The 14309-nt window shown below is 42.5% G+C and overlaps 1 protein-coding gene across 1 annotated transcript in view; it reads right to left on the reverse strand.

Moving 5' to 3' along the window:
* Nucleotides 1–13982, reverse strand: part of UBE3C (ubiquitin protein ligase E3C) — a 144251-nt gene extending 130269 nt beyond the window's left edge. The window contains exon 1 of the mRNA XM_004702334.3: nucleotides 13902–13982. Coding sequence (XP_004702391.2) covers nucleotides 13902–13982 — 81 coding nt within the window. The remainder of the gene's footprint in view (nucleotides 1–13901) is intronic.
* Between the last annotated feature and the right edge of the window lie 327 nt (nucleotides 13983–14309).

Genomic DNA, 14309 nt, shown 5'->3' on the forward strand with positions numbered 1-14309 from the left:
GCAAATGCTTTGAGAATGATGAGGGCAATGAATGTACAAATGTGCTTTACACAATTGATGTGTGTATGGATTGCAATAAGAGTTGTATGAGCCCCTAATAAAACGATTTTTAAAAAAAGAACCAAAAAGTCTGTCTTGAAAGCACAGCTAACGTGCTTCTTAGAGGCAAGGATGGTGAGACTTCGTCTTACATGTTTTGGACATGTTGTCAGGTCCCTAGAGAAGGATTCATGCTTGGTGAAGTAGAGGGGTAGCAAAAAAGAGGAAGACCTTCAATGAGATAGATTGACACAGTGGCTGCAACAGGCTCAAACATAAGAAAAATTGTGAGGCTGGCACGGGACCGGGCAGTGTTTTGTTCTATTGTGCATAGGGCTACCATGAGTCAGAACCAATTCGAGGCACCTAACAACAACAATCCAAAATGGGAAATGAAATGCAGCTGGTTTTGGCAGGCCCTCTAATTCTTTTTATGAGAACAGCATTACTCTAATTCCAAAACCAGACACAGACATTAAGAAACGAAAAGCTACAGCCCAATATTTCTCATGAACATAAATGCAAAATCCTCTCCAAAATGATTGCCAAAAAAAATCCAACAATGTATAAAAAAAAATCATACATCATAATCAAGCAGAATTAATTCCAAATATAAGATTGGTTCAATGTTCAAAAATCAATTAAAGTAATTCATAATATCAATAAGCTTCAAATATCCAAACTCCCTGCCATCAAGTGAATTCCGACTCACAGCAACCCTCTGGGGCGAGCAGAACTGCCCCTGTGGGTTTCCCACACTGTAAATCTCCGCGGGAGTGGAAAGCCTCCGCTTTCTCCTGCACAGCAACCAGTGGCTTCACACTACGAAACCCACTATGCCACCAGGACGCTCACATAAGCTAGAAAAGAAAGATCATTTCAATGGCTGCAGTAAAGGCATTTGTCAAAATCTAATAACCTTTTTTTTTTTTAAAGGCCCTGGTGGTATTACCAGGCAGTCCTTGAACTGTTAACTGCAAGATCAGGAGTTCAAATCCACCAAAGGCTCCAGTGGAGAACGATGAGGCAGCCTGCTGTTCCCTTAAAGATTTATGGTCTCAGAATCAAATCAAGGACAGTGGGTTTGGTTTAAGAACCACTCATGATTAAAATTCTCAGCAAAATGAGAAGAGGAAAGAACTTAAGAACATCTAACCACATACTAACCATTGAAAACCTAGATGTTTTTCCTGTGTTGTCTGAATGCTCTCTACTTGATCTCTAGGTTCTAATAACCATTGCAATGGCTACACAGAACTCATACAAAATTAATGATTCAAGTGCTTATTGATGAAGTTAACAAGTGGTAATGTCAATGAGAAATGCTCAGGGTTGAGTTAACAGGATATAATAAAGTTCCATCAGACCTGCTAATACGGAAAGCATTCAGTTTAAGCTCCCAGGATCAGCAAGCCCAATGTCCCCAATTAAGTGCCCAGAGGCACCTCACTCTGCAAGTCAGCCTCTTTTACAAAAGCACTCATCTTCACCTGCTCCATGGGTTGCGAAGTCCGTCGCTCTGACTCCTGGTTCTACGGCTGTTCCTCTGACGGTTTACCTGTCTTCTGGATATGGAGGTTCACTGAGCAGGGATCTCAAGTCCAGAGGACATGCTCCACTCCTGACTCTGGCTGGTAATGAGATTCTCTCCTCCTATTTCTCAGAGGGCTCTTTTTATACAGGGCAGGATGCCACTTTAGGAAATCTGATTTGCAATTACTTGCAGATAAATCTTATCAGTATCTTTGATTATCTTCTTACCAGATGCATGCAAGGAAAGTTCATCTGGTAGAAGTTGGAGACTTTGGCTAGACCAATCACATTAAATAATTCACTGCCCTTGCATTCCCTTAAGACCAAGAACAAGGCAAAGAAGTCTCTCAACACTTTAAACACTGTTCTGGAAGACGTAGCTAATTGCAGTAAGACAAGAAAAAGAAGCAAAAAGTTGTGCTGAAAGGAAATTTTTTAATATGGCCCTTTTCTCCATGTCTAACTTCCACCAAATGATTAGGTGAAATCATGCAAATAGGATGTATGAAATATTAACAGAGGGGACTGATCAGTATCAGTTGCCATTGCCCTGTGCATAAGAGAGTAATCTCTGCAACAGGAGAACAGAATTCCCGGACTATCAAAGAAGAGCCACCAAGAGGAGCACATTCAATGTGCCTGCCTGAAATGGCAGAAGCAGCAGAGGCTAAGCCCCGAGACTTGCGGCAAGGAGACCACGAGACAGTGCAGAGGAGCAGCACCAAGACTGAATCCGTGAAGCACAGCAGTGGGCCGAGACCTAGAGACCAGGTAGCGGAGACGCTGAAAAACAGGGAGACTTGGCTGTTGGCTGAGAAGAGGCGCTGTGGACAAACAGCTGGCTGATCTTTAATGTATCTGATGCAGGCTTATGGTAACCTATTAACTTCCCTAATAAACTTTCATAATTTTGAGTGTTGTCTATGAGTTCTGTGTAACTACTGCAACGAATTATCAAATCTAGCAAAAAAGTAAAGTATTGTGGGAGATGTCAAAAGAGGGTAAAATGAGATGGGCTGGCTTGGCGATAGATTTTCTTTCACCCTTGCATAGCTAAGAAGTCAGATGTCCATTTTCGCAGAGATATACAGATTGGGAAGTAAGAAATAAAACTCTGTACACTGATAATAGCAACATTGAGGCAGAAAGTCCTAAAGGATAGACAAAAAGATTTCTAGAACTAAAAAGTAATTACATGGTTTGTTAGTCCGGGTAGACTAGAGAAACAAAATCACAGACACTCATATGTGTCTAAAAAAGAGGTTTATACACAAGAGCAATTGAATATTGAGAAAACGTCCCAGCCCAGTCCAGATCAAGTCCATAAGTCCAATATTAGTCCATATGTCCGACACTAATCTATAAAGTCCTCTTCAGAATCACGAAACACATGCAATGATCCCGATTGCAGGAAGATCACAGGCCAGTGGGTTGAAGTCTTGTGGATCCAGTGGTGTTGTAAGCATCTCAGTGCTGACAGGGGTTTCTACATGTCTTCTCTGGCTCCAGAGGTTGCATCAGGGTAGGTCCATGTGGCTTCTCCAGCTCCCAGGGCATGGTGCCGTGTGTCTTGTCAGTAGAGCGTCTCTCAGGGAGTGAGCAGAGAGAGAATGTCTCATGTCTCCAAGGAGGTATATACAGGAATTCCCAGAATTCTCAGGAGAAGGCCGTGCCCACAAAGAGACCTCACTGGCTATGATCCAATTGACAGACCCCTTCACTCTTAATCTTATCAAGTCCCAAATTGACACCAGATTATGTAACTACCACACATGGGGGGGGGGAGAACTGTTTACAAACAACACATCAGACAAAGGGCTAATTACCAAAATATACAGAACTCTGTAACAGCTCTAACAAAGAAACCCAATTAAGAAATGGGAAAAAGAACAGGAAGTTCACCACAAACGACTAATAAACATGAAAAAATTTTCACGATCACTAGCCATCAGGGAGATGCAAATTAAAATCACAATGAGTTACCACTTTACACCTATAATGCTAGTCCAAATCAAGAAACAGAAAGCAACAAATGCTGGAGAGGATATGGAGAGAGTGGAACTCATATACACTGCTGGTGGACCTTTAAATATACACAGCCACTGTGGAAAATGATAATGAGGTCACTTAAAACAACTGGAAATTGAAATCCCATATGATCCAGCAATACCACTACTAGGCATATACCCTAAAGAAATGAGACAACACGTGTGAAGGTGTGCTCTCCCATATTCATAACAGCACAGTTTACAATAGCGAGAAACTGGAAGCAGCCCAAACGTCCAAGAGTGGAAGAATGGATAAAGAAACTATGATACATACACACAATGGAATACTATACATCCCTAAAAGGCAGCAACAAAAGCATGAAATACCGCATGGCATAGAAGGTCCTGGAAACCATTATGTTGAGTGAACTAAGTCAATCACAAAAGGGCAAGTGTTTTAAGAACCCATTACTATAAAAAGAAACACCAACTTAACAAATCTTAGGAACCAATTCTTGAACAAAAGGAAAGAAGGCTACCTACCAGTCATGAACCATATATTATCTCCCTTTTATGCACTTCACAAGAGCCAACAAGAAGGAGGAGACCCCACATTGTCTGGGGTCACTCCTTCAAGAAGGGGGAATTGGGAGATGTCCATCCACTTGAGGCTATAAAACACTGACACAAGACTGGGGCAAATCATTGCCCACCCCCCCACCCCCACCCCCAGGAATGGAAGGAGCCCTCCTGAATTTCAAAGCAAGACCACGAGAGGGGACCACCTACATTGCAGAGGAGACGCAGGTAGTTCTGTTAGTGAATACGGTGGGTGATTCGGAGAACTAATCACATAGTCGGAAGGGATGTTAAACAATGAGTGTAGGGAACCTAGGAGGACAATGGGCCAGATTTTAGGTACCTGGGATAGATACTACGAATTCATTTCTACCTCACCTTCGGTGAAACACACCCTAGACTAAACACCAGGATGAACACAGAAGCTGACCTGCCAGATATCAGGGCATAAGGCAAGGGCACCAGAAGGACTTAACATAGAGGCCCCACTGAATGAACTGAACTCTACCTTGAAGCTGCCTTCACCTTTGGACTGAGGACTGGGGTACTTGGATGGGAGAGGAAGCAGACGTAGCCACCCCAGGATTGTGGAAGAAGAAGAAGGTTGTTGGACTTCGGAGGAACCCCCAGCTCAGTGGATGTCCGGTAGAAGGGAACCCTGGACCACCATATGGTGACTCGACTGGCTGGGATCCATTGAACAGGGATCTACAGTTGGGGGAGTTGGCCCAGGAAGGCCCCCACAGGCATCAACCCCCATACTTAGAGTCAACAGAGCCCAATCGAATAAGAGATTGAACCGTGTAGGACAATACAGTGAAACTGTATTCGCATAGACTCCTCAGACCAATAGTGTTTTGAGTGCTGGGTCATTGGGAAAACTGACAATGATAAAAGAGTGTAATCAACTTAAACCCTAGAGGGGTGATTGACAATGCTGTACTTCTTTGTAGATTTTTTTTGGGGGGTAGGGATATATATTGTTTGTTTGGTTGCTGACTGACTTATAGCTGTTATTGACACAGTTGATATTATAGGGTTGTGATTTTTGTCCTATTGTGACAACCAAAGTAAACCTGAGATGTGCAAACCCTATGGCTCTCGATCCAAACTGTGTCTGGGGTCTTATAGGCTTGTATTCAAACAAACAGCCATCTAAGTGAAGAGTCAACTGAAGTCCACACAGAAGAAGCACACCAGCTTGTGTGATCCAAAGATGACAATTTAAAAATTTGAATATGGCGAAGGGAAAAGTACCAGAACTAAAATTATGAACATTCAATTTGTAGAAGGCTACAGAGGACAGTGGAAGCCCCAAATGCATCGGCAGACTAACTGGTCAGACTGAGCTGCTAGCAGATCCTCTCTAGCCACGGACAACCTTGCTGTGCGGTAGAGACTGTTGTCATCTTGAATAGGCTGAATCAAACTCATTGCTTGGCCAGATGATCTCCTTAGAGACCCAGCCTGACCTGAGTTGGTTCTGTGTGCAAGTATCTCTTACTTGTTCCATTACAGAAATTTCTCCCCTGACTACTGGAATGTTGATGAGGGTCTTGTCTTTCTTACTCATTATTTGTATTTTGGTCTTTACATGATTATTATTTTATCCTTACCACCTTATTTTGATTATGCTTTTTATTGTTTCTGTTGGATTTCCCAGTTTGTGACCCATAGGAGGAGTGGATGCATAGTGATAATAACTGATATAGGAGTTGGTAGAGGATGCAGGGGTGGGGAATGGGTGACAGGAAAGAAAAGAGGATTTTAGGAGTGGGAAATGAAGACAGGAGGGGGTAGGGAGTACTACAACACAACTCATTTTAAAGGTGATTTAACCAAAAATAAAATAAAATAAAATAAAGGTGATTTAACCATGGAAGGGGATGTTCTAAAATTAAAATGGCAATGATTGTACAATTCTCCTTGATACGATTGAACCAATGAACTACTGAAGTGTAAATTATAAATCAAAGGCGGGCTAAATAAATATTCCATGCTGACAAATAGGAAGAATAACTAAGAATTCTTCTCTACTTAATCTAGCAATTCAAGGAAATCACAATCAGAATCTCAGGAAATTATTTTATGGATCTTGGCATACTGCTTCTGAAGTTTCCATGGAAAGGTAACAAAAATAGCCATGCAATACTCCAGAGGTACCAAGCTGGAGGAGCAAAACTGTCTGACTTCAAGATTTCGTTAAAGCTACAGTAATCAAGAAAATGGATTACTGGTAAAAGAATGGGAAAACAGATCAATGAACAGAACTGAGAGCCTAGAAAAAGACCCACAAAATACAATCAACTAATCTTTGACAAAGATGCAAAGGCCAATGGGCTGGAACAATTGGATATCCACAAGGAAAACAATTATTGTAGACAACAACCATCCCTCTCCTACAGAATGGATTACAGATCTAAATGTAAAACACTAACTACTGATAACCGAAGATAACCTAGGTGGCCTTGGGCTAGGGGATGTCCTTTTAGATATAAAACCAAAAGCACTTCTTAAAACAAAGAATTGACAAATTGGACTTCCTTTAACTTAAACATTCTGCTCTGCAAAAGGCACTGCTAAGAGAATAAAACGACATGCCAAGGACTGGGAGAGAATATATGCAAACTACCTATCTGATCAAGGACTTGTATCCAAAATACACCAAAAATGAAAGTTGTGTTTCATCGGTGCTATACTGTACCCTGACTGGCTCGGCTCTTCCATGACCCCTCTGTGAGGGGAGGTTCAACTGTCTACAGATGGGCATTGGGTCTCCACTCCATGCCCCACCCCCACTCACCTTGGGTATGGTTTTATTCTGGGTCTTAGATGCCTGATACCTGATCCCATTGACACCTTATGATAACACAGGCTTCTTCCATGTGGGCTTTTTTGCTTCTGAGCTAGATGGCCGCTTGTTTACCTTCAAGCCTTTAAAACCCCAGATGCTTTTTATCTTTTGATAGCCTGGCACCATCAGCTTTCTTCACCACATTTGCTTATGCACCCATTTTGTCTTGAGCGATTGTGTCAGGAAGGTGAGCGTCGCAGAATGACTGATTGTTAAAACAAAGTGTGATTGTGTTAAGGGAGTACTTGAGTTGAGGTCCAATGTCCATCTGCATCCTTAATTCTTAACATATGACCTCAAATCTACCTACCAAACCGGATTAGACCAGAGCATGCACACTGCTACAATTAAGAGCCTGCAACACAGGGAATCCAGGATAAACCCCTCAGGGCCAACAAGGAGAATAGAGATCAGGAGGATTAGGGGAGGGTGGGGGAAGAAAGGGGGAATCCATCACAAGGATCAACCTAGAACCCCCTCTCAGAGGGACGAATAATGGAAAAGTGCTTGAGGGGCGACGGAGGATGATGTAAGATATGGAAAAAATAATCTATAACTTATCAAGGGTTCATGAGGGACGGTGGGCAGGAGAAGGAGGGGAAAGAAATGGGGCGCTGATATCAGGGTCTCAAGTGGGAAGAGAATGCTTTGAAAATGATGATGGTGGCTTATGTGCAAATGTGCTTGACACACTGGAGGAAATGTATAGATTGTGATAAGAGCTATACGAGCCCCCTCAATAAAAGTATTTTAAAAATAATAATAAAAATAAACTAACAACCACATTCCAAAAGATCAGAACAAATAACTCACTTCCAAAATGTACAAAAGTTCTGAGCAGACACCTTGTATACAAATGTCAACTAAGCATATGAAAATCTGTCCATCATTCTCCAAGCCTCATGGCAGGTGGAGTCAATTACAACTCATAAGAACCCTGTAGGACACAGAAGAACTACCCCATAGGAATTTCCAGGCTGTAAATAAATCTCTCTGGAAACCAACTGCCTCATCCATCTTCCACAGAGCGGTGGATGGATGTGAATCCTGACCTTTCAGTTAGTAGAGGAGCACTTTATCACTGCCCTATTAGGGCTCCTAAAAAGGCTGTATAATTTCATCTGCACCTAGTCCTCATTTATCGACTATCTCATTAGCTGACATTCTGCATTTACAAATGTAGTAAATAGTAACAAAAAAAAAATGTGCCGACTATTTTGCACATTAACAGCAAATGTCTGGCAGTAATGAATGCCATGGTGTGAGGCAAGATCTTGGCTTTCCTGGTTAAGGTTATGTGTTAACGTGGCTGGGCCATGATTCTCAGTAGGTTGGCAGTTATGTAAAGATATAATCTGGCAGTTATGAAATGATATAATTATCTTCCACTTATGATCTGATGTGGTCATCCTCCATTTACCTATAATGCCAATTTCTGAATAACGAGCTAGTCTTTGGCACCTAACCATGTTGATAAGTAAGAAGGGGGTATAGGTCATATTCCGGAAAAGGTAAAGCTATAGAAACAATAAAAAGATCCTATGTTGCCAGGGGGTTTAGGAGGTGGGTGGCAGATTAATAGGCAGAGCACAAGGGGTTCTGCATGCTACTATAATCATATGGTACTGTGCATTTGTTAAAATTCAAAGAACTGTACAACACAATGAATGACTTCTACTGTGAACTACGTAGTTAACAACAACGTGTCAATACTGGTTTCTATTCTGTTAACAATGTACCACACTATTCAATAATGTTAACAGGGACAATTGGGTAACAGGGAGATAGGATATTTAAGAAAAATGTAATGCCCAATCAATTTTTTAAGTCATTTTATTGGGGGCTCGTACAACTCTTATCGCAATCCATACATACATCCATTTTGTGTCAAGCACATTTGTTACCCTCATCATTCTCAAAACATTTGCTTTCTACTTGAGCCCTTGGTATCAGGCCATTTTCCCCCTCCCTCCACGCTCCCCCTCCCTCATGAACCCTTGATAATTTATAAATTATTATTATTTTGTCATATCTTACACTGTCCGACGTCTCCCTTCACCCACTTTTCTGTTGTCCATCCCCAGTGAGGAGGTTATATGTAGATCCTTGTTAATGGGTTCCCCTACCTGATCAATTTTTATGTAAACCTAAAACTGTCCAAAATTTAAACAGACTAAAGAGATCATGATTCTACTGCTACTTTTATATCAACTAGAAACCTGCAAAATAATTTTACAATTATTCCTGCCTACCTGCATATTTTATATATCTACACCCACCCTTATCTGTTTGTCTGGGGTTATTTTTAAGTAAAGAAAGGAACTTAGGTAACAACAAAAAAATTAAGGAAAGGGCACTCTGGTGGTGCAGCGGGTTAAGTGTCAGGCTGTTTAAGATAGGTGCCTCAAACTGTTCTAAGGGAAAAGACCCAAGATCAAGTATCTTATAAAGACCCCTTTACTAAGTCTCAAACAGGACAAAGACAAGAACAAATCACCCGATGAAGGAAACCATCCAGATGAGGCTATTAATGATATCCAAAACCAAACTCACTGCCATGAAGTTGCTGCTGACCCATAGCGACCCCACAGGGAAGGGTTGAACTGCCCCTGTGAATTTCTGAGATCGTAACTCTTTACAAGAATAAAAAGCCCAGTCTTTTCCCCACAGAGCAGCTGGTGGTTTTGAACTGATCTTTGGTAGCAGCTAGCAGCCCGAGGCATAACTACTATGTCTCCAAGGGCTCCTACCAAAAAGTTCGTTTAAATATAGCTAATTATCAAAAGTGGGGAAAAAAGAAATTCCTCTTAAAGCTCACAAACAGCACCCCCACCCCCAACACACTTGATTGCCAAAGACAACATGGGTGCATAAGCAAATGTGGTGAAGAAAGCAGATGGTGTCCGGCTATTAAAAGATATAGCATCTGGGGTCTTAAAGGCTAGAAGTTACACAAGTGGCCATCTAACAGTGAAGCAACAAGCCCAATGGAAGAAGCACACCAGCTGGTGATCATGAGGTGTCATCGGGAGACTGGGTAACAGGCATCAGAAGATTCATAACAACAAACAAACAAAAACATGTTGAAAACGAGGCGGGTCAGAGCAGAGACCCACAGCCCATCTGTAGACAATGGAACATTCACCCACAGAGGGGTCGCAGGGAAGGGATGAGTCAATCAGGGTGCAATAGATCACCAATGAGTCACACAATATAGCCCTGGTTCCCTGAGGCTTCCTCACCCCCCACTGTCATGACCCCAGTGCTGCTTCCTACTCTGGACTGGACCGGAACATGTACATCGGTACAGACAAGAGATAAAGCTCACAACACATGGAATCCAGGAACAGGAATGGGACTAGCGATACCAAAAGGGCAGGGGGAAGATGGGTAGAGGATGGGAGGAAGGGGGAACCAATCTCAACGAATGGCACTCTCCTCCAGGGGGAAGAACAACAGAAACTGGGGAGGGGGGGGGACACAGCGTTCAGTGTGAGATATGAAAATAACAACAATTTATAATCTATCAAGGGGCCACAAGGGTGAGGGTGGGGGAGGGAGGGAAGAAAAGAGGAGCTGATTCCAAGGGCTCAATGGAAAGTAAATATCTAGAAAGAATGATGGCAATATATGTACTAATATATCTGATACAATTGATGTATGGATTGTAACAAGTGTTGTAAGAGCCGTTAAAATGATCTTTTAATAATAATAATAATAAAATATTCAATTGTTCTTGTAAAAAAAAGAAAGAAAGCTCACAAGATCAACTCTAGGGCCCTCTGAGCACCAGAGTTAGGGTACATTTTAGGGTACAAAAGAGATGCGATCATGAATATAATTTAAAGAGAATATTCGCTAAGTCTTAGAAGAGACAAAGACACAAGCCCGTCATCTGGATGAAGGAGACCGCCAACGCAAGTTTGAAATGGCATCCAAGGAGTCGCTGAGATACCAAGCTTTAAAAAGGGCATGGGTGGGCAAAGGAAACTGTCACAAAAGCATGACTGGAAGGTGCCTACCAAAACCAAAGCCAACCTCACTGCCTGCCATCAAGTCAAGCTCCCACAAACATTTACAGTCTCGGAAATCCTGTGAGGCAGCTCTACTCTGTCTGATCGTCACTTTGAGTCGGAGTTGCCTCAATGGCAATGAGTTTGGTTTAGACTTGGCAATTATTCAACATCATTGGTTGCTGTCAGGAAACTTAAAAAGAAAATCCCCAGCAATGATCACTTGTCCTCACCAGAACTGCACTCATTTAAAGGGCTTGAAATGCCAAGTTTTGATTAAAAAATGATGGAGGCAGAATAGTTAGAATAGTCATTTGAGATTAAAAAAAAAAAAAGCAGCATTTACCCAAGGACAAAGTATATGGGGTTAGATAAGGAAGAGGCATGGGATCAGGAATAGGACACATGGAGAGGAAATGGGCTAAAAAATAGTACACTGGAAAAAAAAGAGGAGCTGATACCAAAGGCTCAAGTAGAAAGAAAATGTTTTGGAAATGTTGATGGCAACATATGTACAACTGAATGATGGATTGTCAGATGATTTGTAAAAGTCCCCCAATAAAATGATTAATTTTAAAAAATAGTACTGTGGTAGTTATACAATCGTTTGTCAATTTGAGGATTGCGGGTGTGGGGGTGGAGTCTAGTCTGTCAATGAGATCATAACCAATGAGGCCTCTGTGTGGGCATGGCCTTCTTCTGAGAATTCTGTGAACTCCTGGATTTTCCTCCTTGGAGGTGGGAGACACTCCCTGGAAGACTATTGCAGCTGACAAGACACATGGAACTACCCTGATGCAACCAGACCTCTGAAGCTGGAGAAGCCACGTAGAGATGCCTGCCAGCATTGAGATGTTTACAATGCCACTGGACCCAAAGACTTTCTACACCCTGGCCAGTGACTGTCCTGCATTTGGCGTCATTGCGTGTGTTCCCTGAGTCTGAAGAGGTTTTTATAGATTGGTATCAGACATATGCTAACATCAGACTTGGACTGGACTGGGTTGGGATGCTTTCGTAATATACAATTACCCTTTATATAAAACAGGTAACCTTTATATAAAACTCTCTCTTATACACATGCGTTTCTATGGATTTGTTTCTCTAGTCTACTCAGACTAACACAGTACATCGAGGGAAATGCAATACATAAGCTGGAGCAAAATGTGTGCGGATTGTTAAATGTAAAACTGATGTAAAACTCTGTAACTCTTCACCTAATTTACAATAAACAGTGTTTGGGGTTTGTTTGTTTGTTTGAAGTACTGGCAAGAAGTAGAGAAATGGAAATTCATGCCATTTCTAGAGCATAAGCAGAAAAAGTACTTCACAGGAGTTAAATAGACACATAACTTTTTGACTAAGCATATGAATATATACTTGTATGTCCACCAAAAGGGGACACAAACTTCTATAAGAAATAAATGACAGTATCTTCATACAATACGAAAATCAAACCAAATCCATCAAGTCAATTCCAACTCATAATGACCCATAGGACAAAAAAGAACTGCCTCGGAGGATAATTAATCTCTACGAAAGTGGACTAGCACATCTTTCTCCAGGAGAGTGGCTAATAAACTCAAACCATCAACCTTTGGTTAGCAGCCAGCACTGAGCTTCCATGCCACCAAGGCCCCTTAAATCAAACCCATTGCCAATGAGCTGCTTCTGCACCGTGGCAACTCTAGGACAGAGTAGAACTGCTCGACAGGTTGCTATGAGTTGAATCGACTTGACAGCAGTGAGCACATCTTTATGGAGAGCAGACTGGCTCATCTTTCTCTTGCCAACTTGTTGGGTAGTAGTCAAGCAACTTAACCGCCACACCACCAGGGCTCCTACAAAACAATGAAAAGGAAGCACTATCACAGACAATATGGGTGGATTACAATACGGGTTGAGTAATGCCAAACCAAAGCTGCCAGATTTAGAAACAAACATCACCAAACTATAGCAACAGGTAAAACTAATCTCTGTAGAAGATGAGGCTGTCTGCTCCTGTAGAGATTTACAGGCTCAGAAACCCTGTATGTGGATTCAACTCAGTGGCAGTGGATTTGGTTTTAAGGGTTGGGTTTTGTTGGGGGAGCGGCATGGCAATTGCAATCGCCTTTGAAGGAGAGTATTGAAAACGGAGGATTATAGGGCACTGCAAAGGGTCATATTTTGGTGTGAATCCTGGTCACAAAAGGAACCCTGGTGACATAGTGGATTAAGCAATTGGGCTGCTACCTCAAGGTCAGGAGTTCGAAGTTCAAACCGACCAGCTGCTCCCCAAGAGAAAGACAAGACTTTCTGCTCCTGTAAAGCTTTGCAGTCTCTGAAACCCTAAGGAACCATTTTCCTGTCATATAGCGTCACTATGTGTCAGAATTTACTCCAGAGCAGTGGTCTACTACTAATGGTGGGTCACAAAAGAGCCCTGGGGCACAGTGCTGAAGCAGTTGGCTGCCAACCAAGAGGTCCTCCAGCTGTTCCATGGGAGAGAGAGGTGGCCGTCTATAGCCCTGAAAGCCCACACGCACTTCCATTCTGTCTTCCAGGGACGCTAGGAATTGATACGGGCTGGATGGCACCGGCGTGGTTTGGAGTTGATGGATCACAAGGAGTGTACCCATGGAAGAATCCTTACCCTGCAGATATTGTTGGTGTTCACAGATCCCTTTACCAGGCCAGTGCACCCATCCCCCAGCTGCTGCAAGATGGCTGCCATCCTCTCTGAAGAATGGTCCCAAGGAGTGTACCCATGGAAGAATCCTTACCCTGCAGATATTGTTGGTGTTCACAGATCCCTTTACCAGGCCAGTGCACCCATCCCCCAGCTGGTGCAAGATGGCTGCCATCCTCTCTGAAGAATGGTCCCAAGGAGTGTACCCATGGAAGAATCCTTACCCTGCAGATATTGTTGGTGTTCACAGATCCCTTTACCAGGCCAGTGCACCCATTCCCCAGCTGTTGCAAGATGGCTGCCATCCTCTCTGAAGAATGGTCCTTGGCTATGCACTTTCTACGTTCTCCCCAACCTCACCCTGGGGCAGCCTGTAAATGACTAGCCCACAATGGAGAGCAGCAACTCTAGGGTGTCAACCAGGCTCGGAGTTGCCTGGGAGGATCAGGCTATTCTCAAGCTGAGAAGACATCCTTGCTTAGCCTTTTCTCTGGCATTATCTGGCTTCCCCCATCTCTTTTCACTGGTATCCTCAGTATCATTTGTATCAAGAACATCATTCCCAACCTCTTTTAGATAAGCTGATCTAGAACATGTACGCTTAATATTTGTGAACTTCACTGTATAGTGGT

Source organism: Echinops telfairi, unplaced genomic scaffold (genome assembly GCF_000313985.2).
Source record: "Echinops telfairi isolate 266 unplaced genomic scaffold, ASM31398v2 ScPeMD7_31;HRSCAF=116, whole genome shotgun sequence".
Lineage (NCBI taxonomy): Eukaryota > Metazoa > Chordata > Mammalia > Afrosoricida > Tenrecidae > Echinops > Echinops telfairi.